Source organism: Muscardinus avellanarius, assembly GCF_963383645.1.
Source record: "Muscardinus avellanarius genome assembly, chromosome: 8".
In the NCBI taxonomy this organism is placed as follows: domain Eukaryota; kingdom Metazoa; phylum Chordata; class Mammalia; order Rodentia; family Gliridae; genus Muscardinus; species Muscardinus avellanarius.
Genome location: NC_137794.1, coordinates 691,954 through 710,110, shown reverse-complemented (window position 1 = coordinate 710,110; position 18,157 = coordinate 691,954). Strand labels below are relative to the sequence as shown.

General features: G+C 43.8%; 1 protein-coding gene across 1 annotated transcript in view; it reads left to right on the top strand.

Annotated features, from left to right (window-relative positions):
• Nucleotides 1–18,157, top strand: part of KIF6 (kinesin family member 6) — a gene marked incomplete at both ends in the record, with an annotated part of 233,793 nt that overhangs the window by 49,497 nt on the left and 166,139 nt on the right. The window contains 2 exons of the mRNA XM_080700569.1: nt 3,091–3,238; nt 7,884–7,993. Of these exons, the coding sequence (XP_080556695.1) occupies nt 3,091–3,238; nt 7,884–7,993 (258 nt within the window). The remainder of the gene's footprint in view (nt 1–3,090; nt 3,239–7,883; nt 7,994–18,157) is intronic.

The following is an 18,157-nucleotide window of genomic DNA, read 5'->3' as shown; positions in this document are numbered from 1 at the left end:
CTCCCAAGCACTCACAGGTGTGCACCACACGCCCATCTCTTTGTGGACAGTGTGATTGTGGTTGTCTATGTTAAGACATCCTTGTTGTACTACTTGGAGTTTATTGAATTTCTTGGATATGTTGACTCGTGTTTTTCCTCAAAGTTGGAAGTTTTCAGCCATTATTTCTTTCCCCTTATTCCTCTAATGCCCTCATCATATGCATGTTGATATCTGAGGACTTGCTTGCTTTTTCCCATTTTTGTCCTTTCTGTGCTTCAGACTAGACCACGTGCACTTCTGGCCTGGGTTTGGAACCAGATGCCCCGTTTTCAAGGGAAGAGTCCCAGAAAATTGACTGTGAGAGAGATTACCACCATTGGGAAAGTGGGGGGAAAAAAGAAAATCTCAACTGACCTGTCTTCGAGTTGACTGATCCTTTTTTCTACCAACTAAAATTTGATATTGTAGTGAATTCTTAATGTTGGAAATTTTACTAGTCAACCGCAGAATTTCTGTTTGGCTCTTTTTAAATAATCCTATCTTTTCACTGATACGTTTAATTTTATGAGACGTCATTTACACACACACACACACACACACACACACACATACATACATATATATATATATATGTATGTACTCCTGCTCTTTTCTCCCCTGGGTTTGTGTTTGGTAATTGTCGTTGTTGCTTTGCTACTTGCTTGGTGACTTGCAGTCTTCTCCGAAGCCTGTATCTGAACGCCAGGGCTTTTCAGAGCCCCTCAGAGCCATCTTCTTCCAGTTTTCTTTCAGGCTCTTGGTCACCTTCTTGTGCACCTCATGGTATCACAGCTTTAGGAAGCCTTGCCATTAAATACTTTCCACCGATTGTCCCAACCAACACCCTAGGAATAAGGCCGCTGACAGGAGTGAGCCCTGAGGCGAGGGCCACAGCCCAGCCTTGGAGTGCCAGTGGAGCTCCCCGGGAGCGGCCGGGGTCTCTGACCCCCAGTGCTGCTGGTCTCCACAGCCCTCGTGGATTCAGGGCTGCCACGGAGCGGGGAAAGAGGGCTGAGGTTGTCAGGTGAAACACATGAGGCCGGCAGGGCTGAGTGCCAGCCCCTTGCTCAGTAAGCTCTCCTTGGACTGTCGGTACCTGGATCAGTAACAGGTTTCTGAAAGAAGTTGCTTTTGGCAATTTTGCCATTGATATTGTTCTTGTAGAGGAATGGGTTGTCAAAAGTTCCACGGCACTGTTTCTCTTTCTTTCTTCTCAATTCATATCTTCTGTTAGAATGGATGAGATCCCCAGGGTCCCGTGAGGAGGAGGAGCCGAGGTGGGGTGAAGGCCTGAGGGTAGAGGAGCTGGGCGGACCCTGCCCCTTACCTTCTCCACTGACTCTCTATTGTAGCGATGTAATAAATAGCCACGGTGTCTCTACGGGTGGAGCCAAGGTCCGCTTATTGTACCCAGTGATCTGGGAAGCTGTGTCTCTGCCTTCCATCCCGCAGCAGAGGAGGAGAGGGAGAGCACACAGTAGAGCCGACACGCAGGACCGCCTGGCACAGGAGCTGTGAGCCTCGGAGCCCGGGGGCGGCCACAGGACTCACCAGGCATGGGCCGTTTCTGTGCCACAGTGAATATGGCAGTTTTTTACTCCATATTTTTTGTTTTTCAAGGCAGAAAATGCCTAATACATTTTAGAATTTTTTATTGAAAACCAATAAAACGTTTAAGGTCTGGTACTTAAAAGTATAGGCTTCATTTACCTAGACTATTTTTGGCAAAGAAATACCAAATAGATCCAAATGCTGTTGCTAAATGGACATGTCTTTATGGAAGACTCCTGTTGAGGAGAAAGAGTCTATAATCATCCAACTAAAAGCATGTGGTAATTCCAGCATTTTACAAGTTGAGAATTTGAAAATGTATCATCTCCATGTAGAGACACATGAAGAATATCACTAGGCTTCTCAGAAGTAGAAGCTTGGGCTACACAGGAGGCACACTTTTAATCCCTCCCCACACTAAGTGGCCAGAGCTGTGAGGACCAATAATGCCTGCCTGTAGAGGCAAAATGAGTTAATTTGTTGGTGGCGGTATTATTGGCAGTTTGTTGCGTGCATAAGATGCGGGGGACCCCCTGACCACTTCAGAGTGTGCTCTAGACAAAACTTGTGTGTTTTAAGGGGGAGTTACAATCAGAAATCTCTGCTTGAAGGCATAACCTTTCCCTAGAAAGAATTGTGGACAGGATCTCAGTTGACACAGCCGAGCAGGGGCCCCAGCATGGATAGTGAGGAGCCATCTTTAAAAACCACAGACAACACGGGCACCATTAGCTGGCATCATCGGAGCCAGCTGTAGGAAAACCTCTTGGCCATCAGGGAGCCAGTTGTAACAAAAACGGACAAAAGTAAACTTGAAGAATTTACCGTTTGGTGTAGCATAGATAGAAGGCCCCACTGAAATCCTGCGTGATGTCCCACATTGTTCAGAGCCTGCACGGGCTGGGAAATCCAGGGTTCTTAAGACCACCGTCAAGTCAGCAGCCCCTCTCCTCTGCAGGCTGAGCAGCACAGAGGGGCCAGCATCTCCTACCAAAGAGCCACCCCCGTGGAGGCGAGGGCAATTCTCCTACCAAAGAGCTACCCCCGTGGAGGCCAGGGCGGTCCCTGGATGCTCCTCCGTCAGTCCTGAGACTGGAGTAGCGGCTTCCATTCCAAGCTGCGAGTGGCAGGCGGAGTGGAGACGCTCCTGGGGCCCTTGTGAGGGCTGCTGCAGGGAGCGCCTGCCCTGTTGGCAGCTGGACGGCTCGCCAATGCACAGGAGTGCTTCAACTGTTTAAAAACTTATTATTTGATTCAAGTCCAGTACACTAAAATGCAAGGAAAATATTTAAAGTAGCTGGATTCTATTTGAGCTACGTGTCCTTTCTTAGAGAAAAAGATCAATGTGCTGATGTTCCTGGATTAAGATTCTAACTAATTCTAACTATATACTCACACAATTAAATACTCCTGTGAGTATATTTTCAGTTTAATAGGGTTGCTGTTAGAATATGGGCCATCTAATTCAAATGCAAGTGGCCGTTTTCATGTTCAACATGAGCCATTTCTTGGTGTTAGTGTCCTGACAGGTTACAACGGGACCATCTTTGCCTACGGTCAGACGGGCAGTGGCAAGACCTTCACCATCACAGGAGGGGCTGAGCGCTACAGCGACCGGGGCATCATCCCAAGGACGCTGTCCTACATTTTTGAGCAGTTACAAAAGGTATAAAACTACGTTTATTTTGCATTTTGTATAGCCAGCAGACATCGATGTGTACAGGAAGCTTATTGTGGCATCTTAACATGTATCTAATTGTGTAAATGTAATTTTGTAATAATTTCAGCCTTCACGTTTATTTTATTATTATCATTATTATTACTATTATTATTTTATTTTTTACAGTACTGGGGATGGAACCCAGGGGCATTGTACTTCTGAGCTACACCCTCAGCTTTTTTTTTTTTTAGTCTTTATTTTTGAAACAGGGTCTCACTGAGTTGTGGAGCCTTGCTCAGTAGCTGAGGCTGTCCGCGAACCACCATCCTCCAGTCTCAGCTTCCCAAATGCTTGGATTACAAGCGTGCATCACCATGCCTGACTCTCCAGCCTTTATATTTAAGGATAGATTTGCGTAAAGGATAGATATGGTTGGAGAAGTGGAAATTAAGGTCCTACTTGCAAAAGGACTGCTGCTTCCGGAATGGCTCAAGGGGCATACCTTCTGATACACCACGGAGCTCAGAGGGGCTAAGAGCTTATGTTCTGCACTAAGAGACTGAGGAATCCTTTTGCCCAAACAAATCTTTCCTTTAACTTAAGGAACAAACAGAAGAGTGGGGACGCTTTTATAGAAACCAGAGGAACTGCAGTACCCGTGCAGTGCTGCAAGGAAGAGCTCCCGCTTTGCATTGAGCATGGCATTATTGAGTGACTCCAAGGTTTATCATTACTAATATAACATTTAACGTAACTAACAAAATAGGTATTTCCATCCCCATCTTGCTGGTGAGAACATTGAGCCCCCGTTTAAATATTTTTCTCGGGGTCCACATCTTATAAATAGCGGGAGCGCCATCCTGGGTCTGTCCAGCTGGATTTTGTGCTTTTTGCCACTATCTACACTGCTGTGCGTCACAGACTGGCTCTACTTGTTGGTTATATTCAAATAAATTTGCTCTAATGAGTCAATTAATTTCTATGGGTTCATTTTCCCCGCTCTGAAAGTAGGTACTGAATTTCACTAGCAGATCCTCAGCTTCCTTGCTCATCTTCGTTCTGTGTGACAAATGCCCTAACTCGGTCACTGTACCAGTCACTACAGCATTTCTTTACTGTATGCGATTTGCATTTTGAGTTGCAAAGATGAGAAGAAATTGCTGAGATCTGCATACTTCTAATTGCCAGCCATAAAGTAGCAATTACCCGTTGGTTCAGCTCATCTGTCAGGAGCTCAAGGACGCCAGCTCCGCACGCCAGCAAATGCGGAGGACAGGGATGCAGTGTGGTGTGTGCTGGGTCCACACCCTCTTCTCCTTCACCCATGATTTCTGAATTGACCTCTTTGTTTTGTTCCCAGATTGCAGAAACTGGGAACACGGTTTCTAAAAGTTTTGTTGCTGTGGCCCATGTGGAAGCCTGTTGTCCTGAGAATCTTGGACGGACCCCGGGCCCCTGGCGGCTGATGTGGTTCTGAGGAAGTGGGCTGGTGACACAGGGAGCTGTCCCTGGCACACAGTGCACACCTGTTACGTGACAGCTATTACCACAGCCGTTAATATTCATGCATGTGCAGGCGGCCACGGATCCCTGACCCAGAGAACTCTTTGAAACTCTCAAAACAAAGGAAACCAATTTTCATGATTAAGCTAAATAGAAGAAACAAATCCTCTCCTAATGGAAAATACTTTTGTCTTCTTTAAAATTTCCTTTTTGATTGCTAGAGTACAGCTTAGAGCTGAAATGTCTCCCCAGACCCCTCAGTCTGTTGAGTTCGTTGTTTTCGACCTGTTTGTCATGCACGTCACTATAAACTCCATTTCATTCTGAGTGATCCTAAATAATTTCGTGGACTGAGGTGAGACAGACAGGTCAGCAACTTAAAGCTCCTCGTTTAGATGGTACCCAGAGGACCGCCTGGCCTTGAGCGCCGGTGGACTCTAGAATTCCAAGGGCAATATTTGACTTCCTTCAAGTGAACCAAGAGCCGGGAGCATACTGCGTCCTGAAGTGCCTGCGAGTGTGATAAAGTGCATTTCTGCTGATTTTGAGAGAAGAGAATTGATCCCATTTATCTTAGGAACCACTGCTCATTATTTTTGAGCACTGGGAGGTTCAGGCTTGCTTGGGGCAGGAGAGAGGGCTGTCTGGGGAAACATGTGTGTTATATTACAGTCTGGCACCCAGAAAGGAGCCGCAAGGAAAGGTAGCTTGCCACAGAGCTCAGTGAGCTCTAAGTGTGTATTCTAACAAATGCTCAGACGGTGCAGACGCCGGCGGAGCCAAGGCATTACCCCGTCTCTCAGGACAGTGGGCCTGCCGCTCCCTGCCTTGTTACGACCCATTCCACTTTCTGGTAGAAGAGGCTTTCTCCACTGCAGTTGAACATACACAGTGGCTGCTGTTTTGCTTTTCTTTTCATCCCCCTTATCTCTGCTTACTGAATTCTTCATCTGGAGGCTTTCTGATAGAACCACTGAAAACAGCAGCAGCAGCAGTGGGCACAGTGGCTTAATGATAACCTGCAGTTCCGACATTTTTGGTGGAATTTTAAATATAGAGACTATTTCTCTTATAGTGGTCCTGCAAGGTCAAAGTTTATTCCTTGATTTATTATCACGGCAGAATAATCAAGGATAAAGTATAGGATCACTTCATTACAAATAGCAGATCCAGTATTCAAACCCAGTTCTGCCTGATGTCAAGAGGAGCTCAGAATCGTATGCTAAGGTCTCGGACCATGACCTCTAGGACGTTCCAGATATGTCCAAATGTGCTTTAGGAATGTGTTGATTCTAGCAGGACTTCAGAATGTTGCTGAGGGTCCCCAAGGGCCTTGACCTGCTCTGAGACTCTGACGAAGAGGAGCAGAGTCTGTTTACCATGGGACTCTCTTTTTCAGGATCGTTTCCTGGATTACTTTGGGAAGCCCTGGATTGGACGAGCAGCCATTCAGAGTTGGTCTGGTGTATGTGGTCTCTAATGCCTGGATCAAGCCTACCTACAAGCCCAAGAATTCTTTTGAAATGGTGCCTTTACTACCTAGGACACTAATGCAATCAATAAGCCTTTGAGTCACAGCAACAGAATTATAGCACTTGTTTGAGAGACAGTGGGTCAATCGGTGTTCAGTCCATGCTGTCTTCACAGCACACCAGAGCGTGGACTTGAGATGTTTATTCCATTAGTCCCGTCTCTCTTTAGATAGGACCAACGAATTGTGATGATTTTAAACTAAAGATAAAGAACATGTAGGGAATCCTCATTCTCCAATCCCACACTTCAGTAGCAGTGAAAACAGAGGCCTCAGGTAGGGGCTCACGCTGACTGCTCTAGGATTGTGGCTTTGATTGGCAGCCCTTGTCCCTCCGTCCTGATGACTGGGTCTTCTCTCCCTTTACCCCTGTTAAATGGATTGTCTCATGTATGAGTGAGATGAGTCAAGAAAGTTATCTGAAGCAAATTCTCTCCCAACTGTCCACTCTAAATCCTATAAATTTTTTTTGAGGTACCAGGGCTGGAACCCAGGGGCATTCTACCTCCGAGCTATACCCCAGCCATACTTTTTATTCTTTATTTTGAAGCAGGGTCTCACTGAGTTGCAAAGGGCCTCACTAAGTAGCTGAGGCTGCCCATGAACCGGATCCTCCTGTCTCAGCCTCCCGAATGCTGGGATTACAAGCGTGCCACCATGCCTGGCTTAAAACCTATAAATCGTCATGCCACAAAACTCAAGTAAAATCTTTTCTTAGGAAAATCATTATATTTACAGAAATTGAAGCACTTGTATTTGTGGAGAAAGGAAAAGAAGGTACTATTATTTGATATTTTGTATTAAAAATTGAACTTGGAATTTTCTCAAGGTGAAATATATTGTTGCTGTCGTCTACCGCAGAGGGAAAGGGTTGTTTCTGTGTATTGGCAGACCTGAGTCTCTGCCTCATCACACTGATGACTGCATCATGACGAGTCAGTAATGGCCACAGAAGACTCCCTTCTCTAACCATTACACGGGTGTGCATTTGTCCACTGGAGCCAGGGAGGTTGATCCAGCACATGAGGATGGCATAGACAGGGAATTGCTAGAGTCCACTCCTGCCCGCTTCGGCGTGGCCGTTTCCTATCCCCTGGCATTCACTTTAATTGGGATCTACTTTTGACATCACAAAACTTTGAATATAAGAAAAGCAAAGAAAAAAAGGACTATGATTAAACTATTTTGCTACTGAATTTTTTGAACCAAATTAGTTATCTGTACTTTTCTATGAAGAGACTATTTGTAGCATGTGAGCTTGTGTTTCCTTAGGGACTTTTTGGGGGAAAAGAATCTGGAAATAAAAAACGACGTGTTATACAGTTCTGCAACCGAGTTGGCTCATTATAAGTGTATTTTGACTTTTTATGAAAAACGTGGAACCAATAAAAATAACAGACTGAAGTTACTTGTAATCATGGGTGTTGGCCATTAAAAAAAAAAGCTTTATGCACATGGTAACTGGCAACTTGAAAGTAACACAAGCTAAAAATGGGAACCATATAAAGTGAGGGAGAAGAGGGAGAAACAGGAAAGGGCACTGATAAATGTGCTTGTCTCGCTAAGCTGAATTGCTACTTATGGTCATTAAGTAGCGTCTCTCTCTTTTCCCACCAGGACAGCAGCAAAATCTTCACAACACACATATCCTACTTGGAAATCTACAATGAATGTGGGTATGATCTTTTGGACCCGAAACATGAAGCCTCCAGATTGGAAGACTTGCCGTGAGTACTTGAACAACAAAGAAATTGTTTTCAGATGGTCTCTTCCATTGTTTTCTTTGAAACTTTGTATGTTTCTGGTCTCAATCATAATTAGCATGTACTGGATAACAGACTCTTTTTGTAATATAATGGATATTTTTTTAGTTATGACAAATGGCCAGTGGTGATGGGAACTAAAATGGCTTGACAGCTCATTTCTGGGGAAAATCTTGAGTTGGCAGAAGAGCGCGGTGCATGGTGCCTGGCGGGGTTGGGGGTGGTGCTTGAGGGTTCGTGGCATAGGGCAGCACCGCCTTCCTCCTGCCCTGCGGAGCCCCTTATTGGCCTAATTGTGGCCTTCTACCTATTCAAAGTAGAGGTCAAGCAGCAAGAGGAGAATCCAAGGGAGAGAAAATAAAAATTTAAGTTTTTCTCAACTGCTTCTCTACTATCATTAATACATTGACAGTCATCCAATCAGGTTGGTATCATTTCATAACAGATATAAATAGGGTTTTCAGAGCTTGGCTATTCGTGGAGTAAGTTACTCTGTCAGCACTGACATTGCTGTCTTCTTGTTTAAATATCTGCCTAAAGTAGACATATAAAAATTGGTAACAGTTTACATATTGTCTAGAATTATTATATATCAGAAGTTGCCTACAGCCAATAAGATATATTTAATACTCTATTAAATATTCTAAAATAATTTAGAAATGCATCTTATTTCTCATTGAAAGATTATTTTAATTGGCAAAAATCAGTAAGATTTTTCCTCTCATAAAATAAACTCTTTGTGACATTAAGTCACACATAAATCCCAATACAGTAATACTGGGAGAATTCAGTACTTGGGTGACATGGAGTTGGGTTGGAAAGGCTGTTCATTGAGAAGTTCTGGGTCTGAATGCCTGTGTCCCCCAGATTCACATGTGGAGCCTTGAGCTCCAGTGGGAGAGTATTAGAAGACGACCTTGTGGATGTGAGCTGCCTGAAGCCCTCCTACACAGAACGTGCATGTGTATAAAACAGGCACAGGGTTGTTATAGCAACCCAATTGGACTGAAGCAAGGCATCACTGGAAGTAAAACACGGCCAGTGGGAGCCAGTTTTTGGAGGGACCTGCATGACTAGTTTTCAGTTTGAGATTGATCTTTATTCCAATTAATTTCTTAATTAGCCTTCCAGCCTCCAGGCTGACCTGTGTACCTCCAGACTAAATCATGCTCTAAGTTGTTTTCCACAAGTCACATCTACACCTGTCAGCTTGAATAATGGTAATAATCCAGGAATCAAGATTTTGGCTTTGATGAACACAGAAGAGGAGGGAGAAACTGGGAAATATGCAAAAATTAGATGAAAACATGGATTGTACTAGCACATTGACTTGAGTTTGAAAGAGAGGAAGAAAGGTGAATCACAAAAAGTTGGTACTTTCCTCATTTTGTTGATTGAGGAGATTAATCCTAGAAAGAGATGATTTTTCCAGAACTTCAGAACTAACTGGTTAACGGGTAAGCACGGGTCAGAAACCATTCACACTTTTACGTCAGAGAGCAGAAAGGGCTCTGAAAGGTGAGGAGCGGGGTAAAGGAGAGGTGCGTCACAGAGGCTGCGCAGATGAGGACTTGCACACGTAGCCTTGTTGTCTGAGAAATCCATGTTCTACGTGTATGTTTGCGGCCAATTCCTCGGAGGTCAGAGGTGCTCCTTGCCTGGTTTGGTGGTCTCCCTGCTGCCTCTGACAGGGTGAGTCTGTAGTGATTTGCAAAGTTATATGCAAGCTGTGAAGCTGAGAGGATGAGCAGGAAGGGAGAGGAGAGCCTCACCCTACTCCCTGGATCCAGGGAAGGGAGAGGAGAGCCAGACCCTACTCCCTGGATCCAGGGAAGGGAGAGGAGAGCCAGACCCTACTCCCTGGATCCAGGGAAGGTAGAGGAGAGCCTCACCCTACTCCCTGGATCCAGGGAAGGTAGAGGAGAGCCTCACCCTACTCCCCGAGTCCAGGGAAGGGAGAGGAGAGCCAGACCCTACTCCCCGAGTCCAGGGAAGGGAGAGGAGAGCCTCACCCTACTCCCTGAGTCCAGGGAAGGGAGAGGAGATCCTGATCCTACTCCTCGAGTCCAGGGAAGGGAGAGGAGAGCCTGACCATACTCCCCGAGTCCAGGGAAGGGAGAGGAGAGCCAGACCCTACTCCCTGGATCCAGGGAAGGTAGAGGAGAGCCTGACCCTACTCCCTGGATCCGGGGAAGGGAGAGGAGAGCCTGACCATACTCCCTGGATCCAGGGAAGGGAGAGGAGAGCCTGATCCTACTCCTCGAGTCCAGGGAAGGGAGAGGAGAGCCTGACCCTACTCCTCGAGTCCAGGGAAGGGAGAGGAGAGCCTGATCCTACTCCTCGAGTCCAGGGAAGGGAGAGGAGAGCCTGACCCTACTCCCTGGATCCAAGGAAGGGAAAGGAGAGCCTGACCCTACTCCCTGAGTCCGGGGAAGGGAGAGGAGAGCCTGACCCTACTCCCTGGATACAGGCAACGCTCAGGAAGAGCCGGGCACGAGCAGAGTCCACTGTGCTCACTCGAAGACAGGCGCTGTAACACGAGTAGCGCTGAGCAGGAGCCAGGAAGCTTAGATAGATTCCTTCATTTTACTTTGTTTCTTTCTGTCTATAAAATGTGGGCATTTGATTCCATAATACTTAGTAAACTTCCAAGCCCAACATCTAGTGTCTAGAGCTGAAGTATTGTGACCCTCAGAGGGAAGGACTTCTTTGGTGACTTACTCCACAAAAGAATAAGAAGTGACTTAGACATTTTCTAATATTCTTCTAGAAAAGAGCAGGGAGATGTCGGTCCAGTCTGTGTCCTCTCAGCACACTTGACAGCAGTTGTTCTGGTGCTGGTCACATTCTCTGTAGAGGTTGCTGCCTGATGTTCCGTAAACTACCGCCCCTCTTCAGCAGCTTTGTGCTTTGGTTAGAGTGTAAGTGTCCTGATCAGGTTACTTGTGACCTTAGTTACAGATATTAGTGAACACACACACACACACACACACACACACACACACACACACAGACACATGATCTGAAAGATGACTTTCTTACTCTTACATTTCATACTATAATTATATGACAAACCTCATTAAAACAAAAATGTCACTAAGAAAGAAGATTCTATATCAACATCAATAATCCTATTTTTCAGATATATGTAATACTATGAAATTACAAAACAATTTGAGAATTGTGTAGTCCTTTGGTGTGGGGATTGTGTAGTCCTTTAGTGTGTGAATAACAGGGCTTGACTGGTATCTAGTCTGCTAGTTTATTTGGAGGTTAAGAATAGTTTTTCTCTTGTTGAAGTTATAATTTTTTATAATGAAATGTGACTCTAGCTGTATCTGAATAGGATTACGTGTATGTGCTGTTGATCTGGTTTGATATGCCTTTTTACTTTTAATTAATTAATTAATTTACTTTGTAGTGTTAGGGATTGAATCCAGGGCACTTTACCTCTAAGCTATACTCCTAGTCTTATTTTTATTTGGAACAAGGTCTCACTAAGTTGCTAAGGGATGAACTATAAGTTGCTGAGGCTGCTGAGCCCCTGTGATCCCTGTCTCTACCTTCCAAGAACGGGGATTACTGGTATGCTCCACTGGGCTTGGCTGGTTTCAAAAACTACTGACTAGAACAAGCTCTAACTCTGAAATCCTACCGTCTGTTTGACTCGTTTCAGTGTTCTGAACTAGATGGTCCCAAACATTCTGAATGCCTCCCAAAAGTAGTATACAAAGTGTCGGCTTTGCTTCTCTCTCCTGCAAGAGCCATTTGGGGGCATGCCAACATGCACAATTAATTCCCTCTAATAAAGGGCTAGTTTTAATAACAGGCTTATGTGTGTAAAATTGCTGCATTTCTTTTTTTTTTTTATTTTAGGGTACTGGGGATCAACCTTCTGCCTCTAGGCTATCCCCCCGGGCCTGATTTATCTTTTATTTTGAAATAAACTCTCGCTAAGTTGCTAAAGCTGGCCATGAACCTGCAACCTCCCTGTCTTAGCCTCTCAAATACCGGGATCACAGGCATGCACCACCACACCTGCTGCTGCGTTCGCATACTATGCAAAGTCAAGATGACCCTCGTTTAGGTGTTGACATGACTAGCCATGGTGATGGCTTGCTTACCACTGATGGGCATAGCTTCTGCAGATGTCATGACTGGATGCTTTTTCTCACAGACACTCAGCTTTTTCTTTTTCTTTTGTATTTTGATAAATTCTATCACTCTGCTGTTGCAGAAGGTTCACCTATGGATTGCCTGTATATTTCCGCATATAGATTTAAGAGCTATAGTGAATTGCCTTTTGGAAAATGTTGCTCTAGTCACTAGACCCAACAGGAGAAACACTAGTAACTAAATTAGCAATCAAAAGTGAGGAGCCCCACTCAACTAAGGTGCAGTCACATACCTGGACAGTCTCTAACTGTCATGCAAAGTAAACTAATAGTGTAGGAACTTTCCAGAATGAAATCTCTAGGCCAAGATGAGTTAAGAAAATTTTACCGAAGAGTTAAAAGAACTATTTTATATGGTCCTTTTTCAAGAATTAGTAAAGAGAACACTACCTAACTTATTCCCCAGAGCCAGCATTACCCTGATATTCAAACCAGATAAAATAGTACCCAAGACAAACAAGTAAAAACCCCAACAACAATAATAAAAACACTTCAGACTAATACTGTAAATATTAGGCTTAAAAATTCTCAAAAAGTTATTGGCAGTTAAATCAAAAGACTTATTAAATTAATTATATACCATAATTGGGTGGGATTTATTACAGATGGGAAGCTAATTCAACACTTGAAGAACCAATCCTTGTGATCTACCATATTCACAGGCTAAAGAAGAAAAAATATATGAAGCTCAGAAAAAGTGTCTGATGCCCATTCATGACAGAGATCTCAACAAGGTAGAATAGAGCAGCATCCCTAACCTGTTAGAGTGTCTGCAGATCCTGTAGCTGGCATCATGATAGTCACCAGAAACTGAGTGTCGCCCCCTGCCATCAGGAGCCGTGCAGGAATGTTCACTTTAGCATTTCCATTCAACATAGTCTGGAAATACTTTTACAATCAAGTAAGAACAAGAAATAAAAGATATAAATATTAGAATGAAAGAAATGAAACTTCCTATATGCAGATTTTATGATAATCGAATATTACAAAGAATTTATAATCTGTTTTGGAAAAAAGAAGTTTGAATAGTTTCTAACTCATTCAGTGATGTAAGCATTATCTAAATATCAAAAAAGGTAAATTAATTATAAAGGAAGACTACAGACCAATATCTATTATGAATATAGGTATAAAAATCTGAAACAAAGAATTAGCAAATCAAATCCAATAATGTACAGTAGTAATTATTATAGTAATTCTATAACCAAATGAGGCTTACTACATGTCTGCAAGACTGTTCAATAGTCAATTATATCAATTAATATCAATTAATATAACATCAGTAATCTAAAAAGGAAAAACTATATGATTATTTCAATAGCTTCAAAAAATAACCTACTAGACATTATTCAGCATTTATTAGTGATAAATGCTATCAGTGAACCAGGAATAGAGGGAGATCTTCTCAGCTCCTTAAAGAATAGCTACAAACCCCCAGAGCTAGATCAGGTACAAGGCAAGGATGTGCCTCTCACCACCCCTGTTCACATTTTACTGGCAGTCCTGCCTAATGCAGTAAGACAAGAAAAGGAAATAAAGAATACCAGGAAGGAAGAGACACACATGTCTTGTTCACAGATGATGTTGTCTATGTAAACATCTCAAAGAATTAAATAAATTCCTAAGATAAGTGATTATAGGAAGGTTGCAGAATACAAGGCTAATGTACAAATGTTAATCACTGTCCCATACACCATCAATAAATAATTGGAATTTGAAATTAAAAATCCAATTCCATTTATTTTAGCACCAAAAATGAAATTTATAAGCATAAATATGACAAAACAGGTCCAAGATCTATATGAGAAGAACTACAAAACTCTAATGAAATAAGTCAGTGAAGATCTAAATAAAATAGTTTTACTTGTTTGATAGGAAGAAGACTCAATACAGGTTTTAAAACATCAGTGCCTCCTAACCTGATTTTTAGATGACATATGGATCAATTCTTAATAAAGGAATTTGTGAATATCAACAAACTGATTATAAAGTTTATATATAAAGGCAAAAGACCCATAAGAGCCAGCACAACAGAGAAGAGAAAAAAAAATAATGCCAAAGGACAGACAGCTGCCTAACTTGGAGCGTACCACAGGCAGCGTGGTACTGGCAGAGGAGCTGACAAGGAGGTCAACGGAGCAGACCTATGCAAACAGGGCCAACAGGCCTTTACAAAGGATTGAAGGCAAGCCACCCGAAAGAGAGCATCTTTTCTACAAATGGTACTGGAACAACTGGACATGCACATGTGAGACCATGCATATACATACAGACCTTATATTGTTCACGAAAATTAACTGGAAATGAGTCGGAGACCTAAAAGCACAATGCAGACCTATAAGTCTCCTGGGAGACGTCATGGGAGAGAATCTAGGTAACCTTGGGTTTGGCGATGAGTTTTTAGATATAACAACAAAAGCACGATCCATGAAAAAATTGATGTTTAATTTCATTAAAATTAAAATTTTTGGTCTATGATAGACACTGTTAAGAGAATGAAAAGAAGTCTCAGAAGTCTCCGAGTTAGAGAAAATCATTAAAGACATATCTGATAAAAGATTTGTATCTGCGATATACAAAGAACTCCAATTAAAAAGTCAGCAAAGGATGTCAACAGCTACCTCATTAAAGATGATGTCCAGATGGAAAATAAGTGCACGCAAAGAAGCTCAGCATCATCTGTCATTAGAGAGTTGTAAAGTAAAACCACAGTGAGATGTCACAACATAACTAGGAAAATGGCCAAAATCTCGAAAATCGTGGCAGCCGTGGAACAACAGGAACTCTCACTCATTGTTGGTGGGAATGCAGCATGGTACAGCCGCTGGGGAAGATGGATGGAAGTTTCTTAATAGAACCAAACATGCTTGGAGACAGTCCAGTATTCATGTTCCTAGATATTTACCCAAGTGAGTTAAAAACTTCTGTTCATACAAAAACTTGTCCATGAATGTCTGTACTAGCCTTGTTCATAATTTCCCAAACTGAAAGTAACCAGTATTCTTTTCAATGGGTACATGAATGAATAAACTATAATATATCTATTCAGTGGAATATTATTTGGATATGAAAAGAAATAACCTACTAAGCCACAAAAGGATGAGAAAGAAACTCAAAGCCATATTGCTATCTGCAGAAACCAGTATAAAGTCTGTATTTGGTAGTATTCCAACTATGAAACCTTTAGAAAAGGCAAAACTTTAGAGACAGTAAAATGATCATGGTTATCAGAGTGGGGGTAGAGAGAGAAAGAGGTGAGGTGCTGGGGATTTGGGAGGTGGTAAGAGCTCTACTGTTTGACACGTCCATCCTTGACACCTCACACTATGCATTTGTCAAACCCAAGAGTGAATCCTAATGTAAACTCCAGACTTTAGTGAACAGCACACAACCAGAAGCAATGAACTATTGATACGATCAGTGACTTAGATGATTCTGCAGGAAATTTGACTGAGTGAAAAGTCAACCCCAAAAGGTTATATTATGTATGACACTATTTTTTAAAACATATTCTTTCAGTAACAAAAGGATAGGACTGAAGAGCAGATTAGTAGAAGACAGGGCATGGCGGGACGGGAGGGATGGTCATACGGACCCAGCACTGGGGTGCCCAAGTGATGGACACTTCTGTATCTGCACGGCAGCCATGGATGCACAAACTGCTCATAGGATAAAACTTTGTAGAACTAACCCCCCCCACAAGGACAGCATAACTGGGGAAATTCAGCGCCAGTGTCCCATTGTGGTATTTTAATATAGTTATGCAAGATGTTCTCACTGGAAAAAACTGGGCAATGGATACATGGATTTCTTTGCATTATATTCTATAGCTGTCTGTGAATCTACAGTGTTCTCAAAATAAAAGATTTAACTTTTAAATGGTCCAGGGGAAGGTTGTCAGAAGGAAAGTCAATGAAGGAATTACGTCCATTGAGAATACCAGTGTTGACCTCAGTATCCTGTACGGGGGAGGGAGGAGTATGGCGGGGCCAGGGAAAGCCCGCTAAGTGCCGTGTGCATGTGTGTCCCTATCAGTAAGAACTGCATTAAGATATGAGACTAAATGCACCAGTAAAAGTCTAAAAAATTGCCTATGTATTTATAGAGACACTGTATGCATATATGTGTGCATACACAGAATCTGTTCTGTGTTTAGCAATTAAAACTGAAAGCAGACTTCTGTTTTGGGAAGTACCTTATGCCACATGCTATAGAGGGATATAGTTAGAACCTAAGTGTGCCTCATGAAGTAAACAGTGTGACTGTTGGTCTCAGCCATAGGGAAAACAGTCACTTTAGTATATTTTAGTATTCCTGTATAAGGAAGCATATTCCATTTAGGATTCCAATGTCATGGTCATTGCTTAAGAGTGTCAGTCAACTCCAGGAAATTATGGCTGTGTTGTATGTTTAAAAATAATTTGCCATAGCCGGGCGTGGTGGCGCACGCTTATAATCCCCGCGCTTGGGAGGCGGAGACAGGAGGATCGCGCAGGTTCGAAGCCAGCTGTGCTGGCGTAAGAGACCCTGTTTCAAAAATATAAAATAGGTCTGGGAGTGTAGCCCGGAGGAAGGAGGGCTTCCAGGAACCCCAGTACCACCAAAAATAATAATAATAATAATTTGCCATAAAAAGGAGGAAACTTGCCAGATGTTAAGTTCTATTCCACACATTGCTAATACCTACTAGGTAAGAAGCCCTGCTGAGTGCTACAGGAGTTGCAAAGAAAGATGAGTGCACTGTCTTCGTGGGTTACAGCCTAACCACATGAAGTTACTCAGACTCAACCGACATTTGCTGAGACTTGACTGTTCCAGACATCGTGCTAGGCACCAAGTTGACAAACATAGTCTCTGCTCTCCTGGAACTCATAGCAGATTGGATAAAGCTAGTTCAAAACTGCAGAAGGTAGAACATGAAAAATCTCATCCTAAAGGCTCAAAGATGGGAAAAGCCCAAAGGATGAAGGCGTCTGCGTGGCGCAGGGGACCGGGAAGACACAGGAAGAAGGCAGATGATGGAGCCCCTGAGAGGAGGGAGGTTGGGACCTGGAGCAGAGAGCATGGGAACAAAGACGGGGAAGTTGGAAAGCAAGTCTTTCCAACTGTCATCCCTGTTACTTGGGAGGCTGAGACAGGAGGATAACAGGTTCAAGGCCAGCCTCAGCAACTTAGCGAGATTCTCAGCAACCTAGTGAGATCCTGTTTTAAAACAAAATAAATAAAAGAGCTGGGGGTATAGCTTAGAGGTAGGTTCAATTCTCAGTACCCAAAGAACCAGCTTGTCTCTTCCTTGGCTCAGTCAGTCACGGCCACAGCCAGGGAGCCCACTTGAGATGTTTGAGGTGCTGAATGAAAGGATGGCATGAGTGACCAGTGACATTGAGGCACGTGACTTGCCCATGGGCGATAGATGAGGGCTTCTGCTCCTTGAGAAAAGAAGCTTGTCACTGACGCGGAGAGCAGGCAGGGGCTCTCTGGGCCTGGGCGTGGCCGCTGCACCCAAGGCCTGAGGCTCAGGGCAAGGACAAGGGGAAGCCGGCTCTCCTGCCCTTCCACTGTGGGCAGCCATCTGAAAGGGATCACTTTCAAGTCCAGAAAGGCCTCAGGAGCTTATCTTGGTCCACGTGGGCGACCAGCACGAGGCCCCACGGGTGGGATGGCTTGAGCAATAGAGATTACTCCTCACAGTGCTAGAAGCCGGGACACTCAAGAGCAAAGCGTCTGGCCAGAGCACGCTGCCTGCCTCGCAGACGGCTGGCATCCCTCCGCCGTCCTCACGGAGGCTCCGGTCCTGCCCCTCTTTGCACACAGACCGCAACGCCAGCATGGAGGCCTCCCGTCAGCCCCTAGCCCTAGCCCTCGCCCCCCTGGGCTGACGCGCTCACGTGCACATGCATTGGGCACATCAGTCCCTGGCAGTGGTGTTGGCCTTCGATGTGGAAAAGAAGAA